Source organism: Crocuta crocuta, unplaced genomic scaffold (assembly GCF_008692635.1).
Source record: "Crocuta crocuta isolate KB4526 unplaced genomic scaffold, BGI_CrCroc_1.0 scaffold13, whole genome shotgun sequence".
In the NCBI taxonomy this organism is placed as follows: Eukaryota; Metazoa; Chordata; class Mammalia; order Carnivora; family Hyaenidae; genus Crocuta; species Crocuta crocuta.
Genome location: NW_027530007.1, coordinates 5,290,722 through 5,306,632, shown reverse-complemented (window position 1 = coordinate 5,306,632; position 15,911 = coordinate 5,290,722). Strand labels below are relative to the sequence as shown.

At 51.8% G+C, this 15,911-nt stretch overlaps 2 protein-coding genes across 3 annotated transcripts in view; one reads left to right on the top strand and one right to left on the bottom strand.

The window, feature by feature from the left end:
- Nucleotides 1-2,722: 2,722 nt before the first annotated feature.
- Nucleotides 2,723-10,133, bottom strand: RPL22 (ribosomal protein L22). Of its 2 annotated transcripts, none has more exons than XM_077763883.1 (4): nucleotides 10,053-10,133; nucleotides 8,122-8,226; nucleotides 5,656-5,780; nucleotides 2,723-2,922 (listed from the first exon to the last, which is right to left on the bottom strand). In XM_077763883.1, the coding sequence occupies exons 1-4, from the start codon at nucleotides 10,062-10,064 to the stop codon at nucleotides 2,778-2,780; spliced, it is 387 nt and encodes a 128-aa protein (XP_077620009.1). In that variant the 5' UTR covers nucleotides 10,065-10,133; the 3' UTR covers nucleotides 2,723-2,777. The 2 variants fall into 2 exon arrangements, with proteins under 2 accessions (XP_077620009.1, XP_077620007.1); XM_077763881.1 differs by having other exon boundaries at nucleotides 10,014-10,079.
- Nucleotides 10,134-14,119: 3,986 nt separating this feature from the next.
- The window catches only part of RNF207 (ring finger protein 207), a 12,905-nt gene continuing 11,113 nt past the window's right edge, over nucleotides 14,120-15,911 (top strand). The window contains exons 1-3 of the mRNA XM_077763987.1: nucleotides 14,120-14,310; nucleotides 14,807-14,955; nucleotides 15,430-15,487. Coding sequence (XP_077620113.1) covers nucleotides 14,120-14,310; nucleotides 14,807-14,955; nucleotides 15,430-15,487 — 398 coding nt within the window. The remainder of the gene's footprint in view (nucleotides 14,311-14,806; nucleotides 14,956-15,429; nucleotides 15,488-15,911) is intronic.

The following is a 15,911-nucleotide window of genomic DNA, read 5'->3' as shown; positions in this document are numbered from 1 at the left end:
CTCCCTCTCTCTGACCCTCCCCTGCTCACGCTGTCTCTCTCTCTCTCTCTAGAAATAAATAAAAATATTTAAAAAAATAAAAAAATAAAAAATAAATGCCCCCAGGTAATCTGGACCAGTTTTGTCTTTGAAGTTGTTTTAATGTTTTATTTATTTCTGAGAGAGAGAGAGACTGCGTGAGCAGGGGAGGGTCAGAGAGAGGAGGAGATACAGAACCTGAAGCAGGCTCAAGTCCGAGCTAGCTGTCAGCACAGAACCCGAAGCGGGTCTCGAACCCATGAACCATGAGATCATGACCTAAGTTGAAGTCGGATGCTTAACCGACTGAGCTCCCCAAGCGCCCCCAATTTGGTCCTTGAAACTATCTGGTACGCTCAGACTCCCCCACTACGCCCCATGTGTCACACACAAGTTTCTACCAGGCGCCACCGGTGAACTTAGGACCCATGTACTTCAACACTTGGCTCTTCCCAAAGAGACGGGAAGGTAACACTACTCAGAGAAAAGCACCTTCACGTCTGAAAGTCCCAGGAAAAGATGGGTATCACTGAGGCTTTGGAAGAAAACGACTCAACCTTCGGCCCAGAGGTGGTACTGGTAACCAGAATCCGGTAAGAACAAGGCTGAGCCAGCTTCTGACTCCGTTGCTTTGTCCTGAAACTCTCCATGCCCCACCCACTCTGTTCCAGGGCCGTGAATAGTTCCCAGAGAGCATGCAGGTCATCAGTCAAGAGATAAATAGGAGAGAGAGAGGTCTCAACGTGGTCTGGGCACAGCTGGCACAATGGGCGTAGTGATTCAGGTTCACATTACATGAGCTCCGTCAGAAAGTCACTTGCTTGCAAAGCTATTCTCCCGGCTCTGGATCTGACACGGAGAGTTCAGTCATGACCAACTCCAGACCGTCACTGAGGCAGGACTAAGGTAAAGGAAACGGGAATAAAGGACACATTTTCTTCTCAAGCTTAATGATGGCCAAGGTCATTGTTGGTACAGCAATTAGCAGGAAAAACAATCTGTTGCTAACTAGACTGACATGCCAATCCTTAAAAAAAAAAAAAAAAGGCTTGCACAAGAATAGTAGCCACGTGTTAGCCACTTTAATATAAAATGTGATTAAAACTCAATTACAAGAGTTCAAAAAGGCATAGAAAAACCAGAGTTTCAATTTTATTACAAGTTTTAAAATCTGGGAGTAGTTTGGAAAAAAAAAGTATATGCTAATTTCAGCTCAGGGTTAATCTTTTACAACCAAACTAATAATCACTATAGGCGGAGACATCAATGCAATTAACAAGTAACAATTTGCAAACCCAGGTCATAAACTTACTAACAAAGTTAACGATCAGGGTAGGGGCAGCGACAGAAGCCAGCTGATGGCCTGTTACAACAGAAAGAAACCTCGCCTTCACACATGCAAACAATTCTGCTTCTCAAAATTTGCATAGAAATAGAAAATGCTAGAGCCTTTACCACAAATGAAATTGCAAAGAGGCAACACGTGAAATTCAATCCGAGGAGCACCACACGTTAAATGGGAGCAAAGGGAGGGGGCGCTTTCATTTCCAGCTCCCCACCCAGCAGAGCCCAAGGTCAGGCGCAGAAATTAGCCGAGGGAAACCCTTTAAAACCAGGATTTTACTCACTGTAACTTTAAAACAATGCAGACATTTCTTCAGAATTGTTTAGATTTTAGAAGGGCACCGTAAGGCATCAAGGTGTCTTTTCAAAGTCACTCCCAAATACTCTGGATTTTCTGTTGGCAACCACACAGCTTTACGACTTAATAACCTTTCTCAGATCTCTAGCCTCTGTGCACAAGGCAACAAAATCCCACGTTCAGTCTGGTCCTGCTTCATGTCAGTTTGCAGGGCTTGACATTAAATCCAGCCCCGGCCTAGGTGGCTCAGAAGTGACCATTCCCTTGGCATGCCAACATGCCTTTTCCCATCTCCTCAGCAAGAACTCTCTCTCCATCACTTTTCCTTGGCGCCCCACCCCGTGACAAGGCTTGGGACTCGGGCAGATGCACAGAGGTCCATCTCCGGACGCTCTACCACTGCTCAGCTCCAGCGCCCCCTGCTGGAGGCCAGAGGGACAGTTTGTTGCAAAGAGTTGTAGAAACAGTTTTTATTTACAAATTCATTTTTGTGCACTTTTATTTTTAAAACCTGGGACTTTTATAAGCGTTATCCAAATTCTTTCCTGAAGAGGAGAATATGCAGCGGCAGAAAAGGACATTTTATTTCTACAGGAAGAAAAAGGATTAAATACATAGTAATTGTGTGCATTGAGTAATTTGTAATCAAAAGGTGAAGTGCCCCAGGACCCTGCATGTTTCTCGACCCTGCCATGTTCCTGCAAGAAGAGACCCTCCGAGAAGTCACCGGCCTTGCTCTCAGCGGACAAGGAGTCCCACCTGTATACCTGCATCTCTGAGAAAAGCACCCAGTAAAATGGTCACACTTTTTGAGGTAAGATACTAACAGAAGTGCGCACACACCTCCACACCCTTTAACCACCTGCTCAAGGTCCAATCGTGGGCAGTTCCCTCAAAGGAGGTTACTTCTATTTTTGTATTATTACCACAGTAACTAAAATTTTCAAGCAGGGAAAAATGTCTAATTACAAGGAAGTGAACTGCAGCCCAAGTGAAGCCCTCTTACTATGGTTTCCAATTTTCTGGTCAGTCCACACTGCAGAGATAGAAGGAAAGCCACCATTTTGGTTCAAGTTTTATTCAAGAAATTATACAAAATGTTTCGGATAAAGGAGTTTTAATCCTCATCTTCCTCCTCTTCCTCATCTTGGTTTATCTGGAAGTAACGCAATTCATAACTCTCTTTGCTGTTAGCAACTACGCGTAACCAATCACGCAGATTATTCTTCTTCAGATATTTTTTGGTGAGATATTTCAAATACCTGCAGAGAAAGAACACTTGAGAACTCCAGCACAGGGCTCCGGCACGCTCACACTGTCCCTGGTATAAAACCTGTGCATTCAAATCAGTACCATTCAGGGTGTTTCCCCGGCACTCACACAGAGCAAAGACGGCCAATATACCCAGCCAACGTTCTAGAGCAAGTATCAGCCACATTTCATCTACACTGGCAATAAAAGGAGAACAGATCAGTAGAGGTAACAGCTGTCCGTTAAACACAGCAAACACCTATACAGTGGCTCTTAGTGACCCTTGGAGAAAGATACCATGGTGGTAACTTCACAATTAGGCACACAGTCTTAGAACCTTTTACGGAGAAATCACTGGCTTTCTAATGAGCTCCAAGTACTTCCCATACCTCACCTCACGGATTCACACTTCCTCCTGAGGCTGTTGGATGACGGGGACTGTCAGGGCGGTTATACACACTCCCTTCCGCTAGGAGATGCTCCCCGCCCAACTCCTGGGAAACAGGACGCCACCCTGCCGCTGCTGCCCCTGCTCAGCCTCCGCAAGTGACAGCCCTCAGTATTCTTAATCTGTCAGCCTGACTACCGGTGTGGCCTGGGAGACAGCTAAGCAGTCACCACAGCAAACTGCTTAAAAGACGGCTATTTACCTAAGGGCAGCAACTGGCTTCCGGCCGAACACCCTAACTACCCAACACCCACAATCTTGCAATCTTGCTTCTTCTCTCACTCGTTTACTTTCGAGGCCCTCGGGCACCTTCCCAAACCCATGGAGAGAAGAGGGATGAGAACTCCCAAGTCCCCGCTGGGCAAATTACCCTTTCCAAACCCAGTCTCCCCCTCCACAAAAGGGGACTCCTGATACTCCCCACCCGTCTCCCCAGGCTGCCACAAGGGCTAGATGCGGCACACAGGCAAACGGGCACGTCAGCGAGGAGCCCAACAGTAACGAACCCACAAACTCACCGGCTCCAAGAAATGAATACTGTTCAACAGTGTTACTTACGCCAACCAAGCAATCTTCACAAAGATGTGAAGATCTCAGTTCAATCCTATCCACTTTTCCCTACATAAAAATAAATCAATTTGGTCGTTCCATCTAAAAAGTATTCTTTTCTGTCATTTTCTCTTTCTACTATATTGTATTCAGAAGAGGTCGTTAATTCAAAAGTTCAGGTGGCTTAAAATTTTTCCAAATTTTGGGATGCCTGGGGCGCTCAGTCAGTGAAGTGTCCAACTTCAACTTGGGTCATGATCTCATGGTTCGTGGGTTTGTGCCCCACGTCAAGCTCTGTGCTGACAGCTCAGAAGCTCGGAGCCTGGAGCCTGCTTCAGATTCTGTCTCCCTCTCTCCCTCCCCCACCCATGCTTTGTCTCTCAAAAATAAATAAATATTTTTAAAATTTTTTTAAAATTAAAAACAAAAGAATTTTTCCTAATTTTTAAACTAAACCGCCTGGGTGACTCAGTCAGTTAATAAGTGTCTCACTCTTGACTTTGGTTCGGGTGATGCTCTCCACTGTCAACGCGGAGCCCACTTGGGATTCTCTCTCTTTCTGCCCCTCCCCCACTCATGCACAAGCGCATGCGCTCTCTCAATACAAATAAAATTTTTAAAAAATTTCTTCATTTTTTTCATAATCGGATGTTGGAAAACTAGATAAAAAGCTATGGGAGTCCGAAGACAAGAAAAAGTCCTAGATGAGGAACCCCTAGAATACTTCAAGAAAAGCAAGCTAGAACCATCCAGAAAGGAAAGCAATGAAGAGGATGAAGGCCCCTGACCTCCTGCACTGGGGGGTCAGCAATCCGGGCAGATGGGAGGGGCGTTGGGAGCCATGCTCCCAGCCAGGCTGGTCCCATGGGAGCAGCTCACACGCGGCACCTCCCCCACGAGCTCTGCATGGGGCCCAGCACTGCTGCCTGTACCGCTCGGATGCCCTAAGGTTACACCCACCTCTTATGGGATCAAATCTCCTTCACAACTACCTCGAACCTGGCAGAATAGGAAGTCACCTCTTGACTGGTAGTAATTAAAGCTAAAAGCAAAGGCTGACTACACCCAATCTGTCCTCACACCCTTTCAAATTTCCCATAACCTGATTCAGGTGGGTTGAAAGCTCCCAAGAGTATGACAGGCTCTGGGCTAGGAGCTGGGTATCAACCGCTTCAATTCCTTACAACCACCGTTCGATACCGCAGGAGAAGCGAACTGGAGTCTCTGACTTAAAAAAAAATGGGCCCACGGGAATTAGAAGGATGGCTTCAGGCTACACTGAGATCTCCAGTGACACTGGCACTTGCAGGCAACAAGGAGAAGAATTAAACACGGAAGCACACTGATCGTGAACACGGAGGACGGCAGAGAACTGCCTGCCCTACTGCTGTGCTGAGCCCCCGAAACCCACACCACGCTGTAAAACCCCGATCAAGTAACAATGAAAGCTCTCCGCTGTGGGCTCCGGGGAAAGGAGGCAATACGCTCCTTTTCGGTTCCGTCTCAGCAAGCCTGAGCAGCTTTACTGCTTGAAATACCTTAGCCTGTGAAAAACAAAATGTTTAAAACTATCAAAAATTGAATGCTTCTAATCCCTGCAGGAACATTCAAGCAGGGCCTCCTTCACTGGACCCTGTGCTGGGAATTAAGAGACCCAAGCAAACCCCAAATGACCGGGGGGCACAGAACAATATTCCTGTCGCGGTGGAGACGCGAGGCAGGCAGGTAACACTCTTCGGTCCCATACCTTTTGGAAAAAGGCACCTCAGAAGTTACAGTAATCTTGCTCTTGCTCCTTTCGATGGTTACGACCCCTCCACCGAGATTGCCAGCCTTTCCGTTCACTTTGATCCGCTCTTGAAGAAACTGCTCCTGTGGAAACCGTCAAATAGATCAATTAGCGAAGTGACAGCTTTACTGGTTTTATACTCTTAACACGGAGCCAAGAGTTGTTTTTCAAATGCTGCCTTTTTGAAAAAAATTACAGCACATCTTTAGCTATTAATATAAGGTCTGGAATCTAAGAAGCTCAATTAGAAGACAACACTAGTCGACTCTACTTACATGAAAACATCCCAGCATGAACGCACTTGACTGCTTCCACACAAGGTCAAATGTGCCTCTACAAAAGCCTGACTGAGGACTCAAAAGCATAGAGTAGACAGGAAACCTAGAGCCAAACTCTTACAAAGTACAGGCAATTCTGAATCTAAGGAGTATCAAACACTGTTCTCAGTACCATGAGAGGAAACAAGTCAGTCTTCAACCTAATAGCAGGAGGAAAACATAACAGAGACCCAAACAACTGTCCATCAGCTCAGGGGCCGTGTGCCGGGCACAGCAGAAGGGGAAGAGCCCAGGGGCCCAGAGATGGGACTCTTGGCAAAAACCCCCGGGAAGCCTGAGTGGGTCATTCACCCCCATGGGTGAATTCAGGGCTCCTGGTCAAAAAGGACGACTCCAGGGGCGCCTGGCCAGCTCAGTCAGTGCAGTGTGCAACTCTCGGTCTTGGGGTCAAGACCCACACTGGGCTTACAGCCCACTTCTTTAATTTAAAAAAAAAAAAAAAAGGGACACCACCACTCTGGTTCTCTTGCTGTTACAATGATATGAATTCCCTCCAGCCCCAAATCCCTACAATCCTCCATTTAAAAACTCCAAGGGTGAAGGTGCCTGGGTAGCTCAGTCAGTTGAGTGTCCGACTCTTGAGGTCAGCTTGGGTCATGATCTCATGTTTCATGGGTTTGAGACCCTCATCGGGCTCTGCACTGACAGCGTGGAGCCTGCTTGGGATTCTGTCTCCCTCTGTCTCTGTCTCCAGCATGCTCGCACGCTCTCTCTCAAAAATAAATTTTAAAATACATACATACATACATACTCCAATACGCTGTATTTTAACTGAAGACGGAGTAGAGTGACTAAGTCAGAAATCTTGACTTGTGCATCTTAAACTCAAGTTGTTTTTTTTAAATCCTAGGGGGGCTTCTAGAAGTAAAAACAATTACACACAAGTGAGTGTAAAGGCAGGGAGAAGGAAATGATGCCAGGGCAGGGCCATCACAGACACCAGCTGGAAGAGGTTAGGAAGGAAAGGAGGCCACAGAGAAAACACAAATGTTACACACAGAAGAGACTAAGGAGCCAATTAAGTGATTTCCTGCAGGAACAGGGCACAAACGGCACCTACACGTGTCAGTGGCGCAAGAGGTTAGGGGCACTCACTGCTGTTAGTGGTCACAGGCTGAGCCTCTAGGTTTTTTCACCTGAAAAGTATTCTCACTGTAATATCATCTTGGCAAAGAAGAGTAAATGTGAATTTAACACCCTCTGCGCAGCAAGTCTGAATTCCAGGACGCCCAGGGGCCTCAGTCGGTTAAGCGTCCAGCTTTGGCTCTGGTCATGATCTCAGTTTGTGCGTTCAAGCCCTGAATCAGGCTCTATGCCGACACAGCAGAGCATGCTTCCTGCTTCGAATCCTCGGTCTCCTCCACCCACCCTCTCCGCCCCTCCCCTGCTCACAAGTGTTTTCTCTCACAAAATAAACAAACGTTAAAAAAAAGCCCGAATTCCCCAGACATGGCTACTGAAAACGAAAAGAGTAAATGGCAAATCCAAGTTGCAGAATCAAAATGTGGCGATGAGGCTAATTTTTCTAGGGCCAAATATAGGGATAAAACATCAGTATAGAACAGGATACGGAAAAAAACAAGCTCCAATTACAAGTCAGCCAACAGGATATCTTAACAAAAACGCTAAAGCCCTGATAGTTAATAAAAAGGAAAAGCCGGAAGAAACGCTGCCATCTGTCCAATGCCCACAGCCCAGCAGTCAGGCCCCGTGGGGACGGCCCCTCGCCCTGAGGATCAGGGCCCAGGGCTCGTGCTTAAACACACCGACGGTGTGAAGCAGGTGTTGCATCCAGTGGCATTGCCATCTCCGGGAATTTCGAAGAACCATTTTTGGAAACGAAAAGAAAGAGGCAGAAGAAGAAACTGAGGCAGTTCCCTAGCACTTATGTCTACTTCTCACGTATACACATGAGAGAGAGCAAGACCCAAAAACAAGTAACCAGACCAACTTCTGGGGTGTGCGGAGATAGAACCGCAGATGCCCATGAGTGGGGGGCGGGGGGACAGAAATGTGCTCCCGCAGCTTTTCTCCGCATCTCAGAAGGTCCCTTACTGTCCTGAGGGGCAGCGAGGGTGTAACTTACAAAATTGGCAGCGTCCATGATTCCATCTTCTACAGGGTGGGTGCAGTCCAGCGTAAACTTCAGAACTTGCTTCTTTTTTTTGCCCCCCTTCGCCACAAGCTTTTTCTAAGAAGGTACACAAATGATAAATAGATGAAGGCACAACCAGTACGCCCCTCCCCCAACCACCAAAAAAATTAATAAATAACCGAACCAGAAATTCCTGGGATGGAAAAGCCCACACAAATGCAAAACCCCTGGAGTTGGGCTCATTTGCAGGGTGGCCCAGAGACCCGCCCTGATACTCTGAGGGGTAATACCCAGGGAGGATACTGCTCTAGAAGCTTAGGGGTCTGGAGTCATGCCCTTTTGAGAGGGAAATTCTAGCACTCGGGTTTACTTACCCTTTCCAGCCTCCCCCATCTCCTCTGGGCATGCAAGTCTGTTATCTTATGAACCACGATAAAAGAACATTTCCTTTTCTTTACCATAAAACTTTAAAAATTGAGTTTCAAGAATACTTTATTCCAGGATCAAGGCAGGTATACAAAGTATGCCCTGCACACGTAAAACAAACTGAATCTGAAACGAACACTTATCCTAACTGCAGACTGGGGTCCTGATCCGGTATAGCTGGTCACCTGCCTTCTTGAAAACCGCACGTCCCAAAGGCACATCTACCCCGGCTGGGACGAGAATAAGGCTCAAACTTTAGTTCTAATTACAACGCTACTGTCGATTTCTAGGTTTTGATTTACTGAGGTTTTTTAATAGTTTATTTTTGAGGCAGAGAGCATGAGTGGGGGAGGGGCAGAGAGCGAGAGAGAATCTGAAGCAGGTTCCAGGCTCTGTGCTGACAGCTCAGAGCCCGATGTGGGGCTTGAACTCAGAACTGCGAGATCATGACCAGAGCCGAAGTCGGACGCTTCACCGACTGAGCCACCCAGGCGCCCCTTCTAGGTTTTGATTTAAACCATCAGTCTGAGCACAGCTTGCAAGGATTCAGTTCCTTCACTCACAAAGCACAGTCTGCTCCCTCTGCAAACTCCAACATCACCAGAAACAGCACCGGTACAACCCTACTTACCTACTTGCAGCTCCCCTCTAAAAAGCTTTACTGGGTCTAAAAAAGAGACTTTTCCGAGAACACACCTGGTCTCCCTTCACTTTAAAAAAATTTCATCTACGACTTGACTGGCCCAACTTGCCAAGCATTTTAGCTACTCCAGAAATCACTGATCTCTTTTTAAGACTCGCTTCCTGGTAACAAGCAAAAGGGATGCTTTAAGAGCGAGCCCCAGACGTAGACAATCAGCAAGTAAAAGGCCTGCCCCCAATGGGCTCCATGCCTCCCATCAAGGTTTAAACCAAAGGCATACAAATGCACAGAGGTATTAAAAGCCCGCCCTGGCAAAGAAAAGGGGGGAAAAAAAAAAAGTAGGTAAGCCGAAAATGTTAACGGTGTCCCAACAAAGGGGAGGCAGGAAAACGACTTGCTCGACGCAGCCCGCGAGGAGGGCGAGCTGCAGGCCGAGGGACGCGAGGGCGCCACCCGGCCAGTCCCGGCCCGGCCGGGGCTGAACGGAGCTGGGCCTTGCCCCAGACCAAGAAAGGTCTGCACAGGTGCGCCCCGAGGAGATGGTTCCTCCGCGGACACTACGACGGTCCTCAAACACAGGCCTCTCTCTGAAAGCCAGCCGGCCAGAGCACCTTCGGTGGACATGCCCACTCGTCCCCGAGTCCCGGGTGCAGGCTACCCGGATATGCGACTCCCAAGGGTGGCAGGTTCCCCTGCTCTTCCCCGCCCTCCGCCCAGGTAACCAGACCCAGATCCCGGCTGCCTCACGCCGGCTGGGCCCCCCAGGACCCCGGCCGGCCCAGGCCGTANAGCCGCGCCAGCGAAGCGCACGTGCCTGCCCCAGAGCCGAGGCCTCACGCGGAGCCATACTAACCACGGGCGCCATGGCCGGAGCGGAGGCAGAAAGGGAGGGGGGCGCACTACGCAGACGCAAAGAGCCCGCAGCGCGCAGAGCACGCAGGACTCAGGCCGTACCAATCGCTCCGCCACGCCCCTCGGCCGCCACGGTACCGCCCTGTTCCGTACGATCGGGGAGCGATTGCTTTTCCCCGAATGAGAAGCCCGTCCTATCGCAGGCCTTGGGGTGGGGGGGCGGTTCAGAGGAAGGAGACCGGGTGGCCTGTCCCACTGCGAATGATCGGAGGGGGGAGCTAGACCGGAGGAGCCCAAAGAGAAAAGAGGGGTTCGCTCCACTTTTGAAAGTTTTGGAAAGAGAAAAGAAACAAAGGCGTTCACTCACCCATAAGTCACCAGCTAGTGGTCGAACCCACCACCTTGGGAAGTTGAGGCCTTTCTGGTCCCAGGGTCCTGACGCCCCAGAGCACTTTGGCTTCTTCCTCCCTGAAGTGCCCAGACTTGAAGCTGGTGCCCAAGGGCTGTGTGTCCCCGGGCCAGCCGTCCATGCTGCAGGCAGGTACGCCCTGCAGTTTGACCCCTTCGCCATCTCGGATGCAGGCCGCCCACCCTCCGATCATCACCACCTCGCTTTCCAGCGCGTGCCTTCCAGTTCCCCAAAAACGCTCATGCCAGCGCTTCTCAAACTGGCATGTAGACAGCAATCACCGGGGATCTCCTCAAAAATGCAGATTCCAGCTCACTGGGTCTCACTGGCTTGACATTCTGCATGTCCCACAAGCTCCCAGAAGATTCTGCTGCTGCTGGTGGTCTATGTACCCCAAGCTGAGTAGCCAAGGGTCGGTGGGGGATCTTCACCCTCCGACCAAGGATCCATTGACTGGACTGCTTCCACCCACCCTCACCCCTCTCGTCCTTACCAGTTACATCCTAGGGTCCTTCATTGTCATCACCCAGCCGCATACACCCAGCCCTCCCCCCTCCGCTGCAGCGGCCTCCCCTGTCAGAAGCCCAATCCTGGCTTGCAGCGGTTGGAGGAAACACAGTGCACCGACTGGTGACTGGTCTCGGTTTAAACTCAGTCTGTTGTGCCAGTTAACGAAGTACCAAACCCACCCTCTTATTATTACTATGTTTTAATGTTAATTTACTTTTGAGAGAGAACGTGCAAGTGGGGGAAGGGCAGAGAGAGAAGGAGGCAGAGAAAGACAATCTCTTTACACCAATTTTCTTGGAAGAGCTGCCTCTCCACGCACTGCCCTCCCGTTGTCCGTTAAACCCACTCTGGTCAGGCCTTTGGCCCCCGGCTATCGGGACAGCTCTCATCAAGGTCACTGGTGATGTCCCCCTGCTAAGGACTCGGGTCAGGTTTCTGTCCTCCTCTTCCTTAGCAGCATCTGACACTGTGGGTCACTCCCTCCTGCTTGCTGACCTTTGGGGGAGGGGGACTGGGGTCTCCTGTTTCTCTCATCTCACTGGCGGCTCCTTCTCCTTACTGCTCCCTCCTCTTCCCTGGACTTGAAGGGCTGCAGCACACAGAGCTCCCCGCATCTTTACCTGCACTTGACCTTTGGTGTCACCCAGGATCATGCTTTAAACACAACTCCCCAAGTCTGTGTGTACGGCTCCCACCCCTCCCCTGGACTCCTGACTCACAACCAGTGGCCTCCCTGATATCTCGAGTCTAGAGTGTCAAGGGGACCACCCCCACCCCCATGACCCCATATTCCACCACCCCTCACCCTTCTCCCCACACTGAAACCCATGCCCCTTACCCCCACCTCCATCCTCAGCCCCACCTCACTCCTGAGTTCCGGAGTCTCCACACACATTGGTCAACTTTTCTTTGCTTGACATTTATCCCAACTTCTGGGACCTTATTCTTGCTGCTCCCTCCACTTTGAACTCTTTCTGGCTTTTCTTGTCTCTTTCTGATTTCTTCTCATCCTGCAAGGTCTCAGCCTCAGTGCCCCTCTCTGCCCAGGATTACCCAGTGTGCCCTCAGCTCCACCCCTCAGTTGCCCTCCTTCACATCATCCTGATAGTTTTCTTTGGAGCGCTTAGCACAATCTGTCATTATTGTACTTGTCTATGTTTATACTTGGTTAACCTTGTGTACTGTGTTCCCTCCCCTGTGTGACATGTGGCAGCTACTTAGTAACAGATGAAGACATGAATGGATGGATTAAATAAACCAGAATACCAGGACTGAACAACCATTTCCTACTGCCCCTCCAGAAGGAAACTACTGCATAATTCATCTAATGAAGTAGCCTCCAGTTTTGTATACCAGTTCTCCCACTTACTAGGGTAACATTTTCTACCTTCTAAGGTTGTTGTCTGGATGAGTTAATACAAGTAAAAGAAGTATGAACAGTACCTTGGCCTGCAATGTTAGCTATTGTTATTACAGTTACTATGGCTTGGAGCACAAATGGAACCCGGGACAGAGAGGGCCTTTAAGAGAACAAGTATTTTAGGGGCCCCTGTGTGGCTCAGTCGGTTGAGCGTCCGACTCTTGATTTTGGCTCAGGTCATGATTTCTTGGTTTCCTGGCTGACAGTGCACAAAGCCTGCTTGGAATTCTCCCTCTCCCTCTGCCCATCTCCTACTCGAGCTCTCTCTGTCTCTAAATAGATAGATAGATAGACAGGTAGATAGATAGATAGATAACTTAAAAGAGAAAGAGAGAACAGGTAGTTTACACCTAGAATTCACTTCCTTTCTCCCTCTGTCAAACTTCTATTCATCCTTCAAAACCCAGCTTGAATATTATCTCCTGCCTTTTCCTAACTGATAATATTTTACCCAGCACCTTCTGTGGGTCATTCTCTGAACTTGACTCTGATGTCAGGAAGGGTGGAGACAGAGGGTGCCTTCCCAGAGCTCAGGATAACACATACTCTGACTCCCGCTCAGGTCATGATCTCACAGTTCTGGGTTCGAGCCCCGCTTCAGGCTCTGTGCTGACAGCTCAGAGCCTGAAGCTGTGTGTCTCCCTCTCTCTCTCTCTGCCCTTCCCCCACTCGCACTCTGTCTCTCTCTCTCTCTAAAATAAACATTAAAAAATTAAAAAAAAATTAAAAACCGTACAGAGAAGGTAGGAAATGACCTAACGATGGAAGGCACGCGGGAGAAAATAATACTGGGATAAACAAGGACTGAGCAGACCAAGAACAGCAGAGGGCGCTCTGCGGGAAAGGCTCAGAGGCTCCTCTCTGTCCCAAACCCACCCCTTCTTTTGGGAACCCGGCTGGTGGTGGGGGTTGGGGCCTTGATTATTTAGAAGCCTAGTAGGCGCACTTCAGTTGATGAAACTCTCGCGCGTCGCCGAGGGGCCGGCCCTGTTCCGCCCAAGCTGTGAGGCTCTGAGCGGTCAGCCTCTGGGCCGAGAGACCCCAACCGGCCGGCGGCGGCCTGGGATTCCACCCCTCCCCGCGCGCGGTCTGCGGAGGGGCGGCCGCTGCTCTCTGGCGCCCCCAACTGGCCGCGGAGGACACGGGGACCCGCAGACCCACTCGTGTCCCAGCCCCGGTCGGTCGGGAGAGACCCCGCCTAGTCAGGGCGCCCTGGCACCCACGAGGAGCCTACAGTCAGGGTCTGGCCCCGCCCAGGTGCTCCTCTTGCTCGGGGCTCGGGGCCCGGGTCCGGGCGGGGGCGAATCAGAGCCTCGGGCCCTGGCGCCGCGCGGTTCTTTCCGGCCTCCGCGGTCCCTCCTCTGCCCTCGGGGCGAGACTCGGGGTGGCCGTGGCGGAGGCCGTCGTCGCGGCGCAGCGGCTGGCCTGGGAAGGGCGCACGGGGGCCCCGTGCCCGAGCAGTGCTGCGGCCCAGAGCGGAAGGGGTGTCGCCTGCAGGTCACCCAGAGGACACCGGGAGGGGAATTCCTGGGGTGGGAGTGAGGCGAGGTGGGCGAAGCGGAGGCAGGGGAAGCTAGACGTTGGGTAGGACGCATTGCCCGGTCCCGCGGCCTGACCTTCCGNGGGGTAGGGAGGAGGGAGCCGCGCGCGGGCAGAGGGGACACGCGGGCTCCGCGGCAGGGACCCCGCGCCGTGCACGCCCCGCCGTCTTCCTGAGCTTTTCCGGAAGATGTCGGGAGCTCTCTTCCCGCCCCCGGAGGGGCTGGGGGCCCTGGACGCCGCGAGCGGCCACCCGCTGGTGTGCCCGCTGTGCCACGCACAGTTCGAGCGCCCGTGCCTGCTGGACTGTTTCCACGACTTTTGTGCCGGCTGCCTGCGGGGCCGCGCCACCGACGGCCGCCTGTCCTGCCCGCTGTGCCAGTGAGTGTCCCGAAGCCCAAGGGTCGCCCCCCACCCCTGGGAAGACTGGCTGGGGGGCTAGGTGCAGGGAGGGCAGAGGCAGCTGGGAAAAGCTGCCCCCAGCCCCCACCTCTCAGCCAGAGAACGCGCCGGCTCGGCCCTTTATACGGAGCAGGTTAACTGAGGCCGGGAGTAACTGGCAGAAGGCCTCCCCTAGACAGCCGGGAGGCAAGCGGAAGGCAGGGATCCTAACACTGCCAGGAATTCCCTTGGGGGATCCCTTGAGTCTTAGGTCAACACAAGCAGGTTACTCTGGCTCACGTTACAAGTGCTGGCCCTAAATTTGTGCGATGCAAGGAGAAGGGGTTGAGGGGAGGTTTGAAACCCACCAACCCCATGGGCCCCCAAGATTCACCCCGGACTGGGCAGAGGGAGGGACAGGGTCAGAGTGAGCACTGGGTGAGACATTTATNCCGGGGGAAGGGGCATCTGGATCTTGGCTGCGGCTTCTCCACAGACACCAGACGGTGGTGAAGGGCCCCAGCGGGCTCCCCCCGGTGGATCGGCTGCTGCAGTTCCTGGTGGACAGTTCAGGGGATGGCACGGAGGTGGTGCGCTGTGCCAACTGTGACCTGGAGTGCGGCAAGCAGGCAGGGATGCCTAGGGGTGGGGTGGGGAGGGGGCGTGCCAGGTTTCAGGGTCCCCAAGCTCCCAGTGTGTGCCCCTAGAGGATTATTCCATCCGTGGATTTTCCAAAACCTTTCTAAGTCACCCTGGATCCCAAATGTGGGCCCCATTTTACCAGTGGGGAGACTGAGGTCCGGAACAAGTGACTTGAGGCATTAGCCACATAGTGGCAGAGGTTAAAGCCATTCCGTTTGGGGAGAGCTTACCAGTCCCCAAACCTAGGGTGGGGTTGGGATGGTCCTTGAGGGCTGCCAGCTGCGGAGCTGACCAGGGGGAAGTGAGGACAGTGTGCGGTTGGAGACAGGTGTTCCTGCCTCCCCTCCCCGAGGCTAAGAAAGAAGAGCAGAGAGAGGCCAGGCTTCGGGCTGGGCTGTGAAGGCTGGATGGGGTGGGTATTCCAAGTCCCAGGAGGACAGCCCTGTGGGAGCAAACTCTCGGGGTGCGCTGGGCAAGGGCTGGAATATGAGAACCAGCAGTACAGAGATGACCGGCAGGATGTTAGGGGTTGGAGGTACGGACAGCAGGAGAGGAAATGGCCTTGAATGCCGAAGGAGCTGGGTCTGTGCTTACGTAGCCATTGTTGGGGTCAAAGCCACAGCTGCGGCCCCAGGTCTTGCGCAGGGAAGGGAACCTTCCTCTTTCCCTCTCCCAGCCAAGTTGTGACTCCAGATGGCCAGGGTGGGCACCGTCATTTGACCACTGCTGAGGGTGCCAAGGAGGGTTTAAGAAGCCTTCAAACACAACATTTTGTTGTAGGTTAAATGTTTCGCCCTCCCCACCCCCCACCCCCCAACCGCTTCAGTCTCATCTGTAAGTTGGGTATATTCGAGCGTCAAGATTTCACAGAAGGGCTGCGTTGGGCCGGGAGCCCGTCCCAGGCTGAGACTGACGCGCTCTTTGACAAGGGGCGGGGCGGGCTCAGGGCCTCGGGCTCC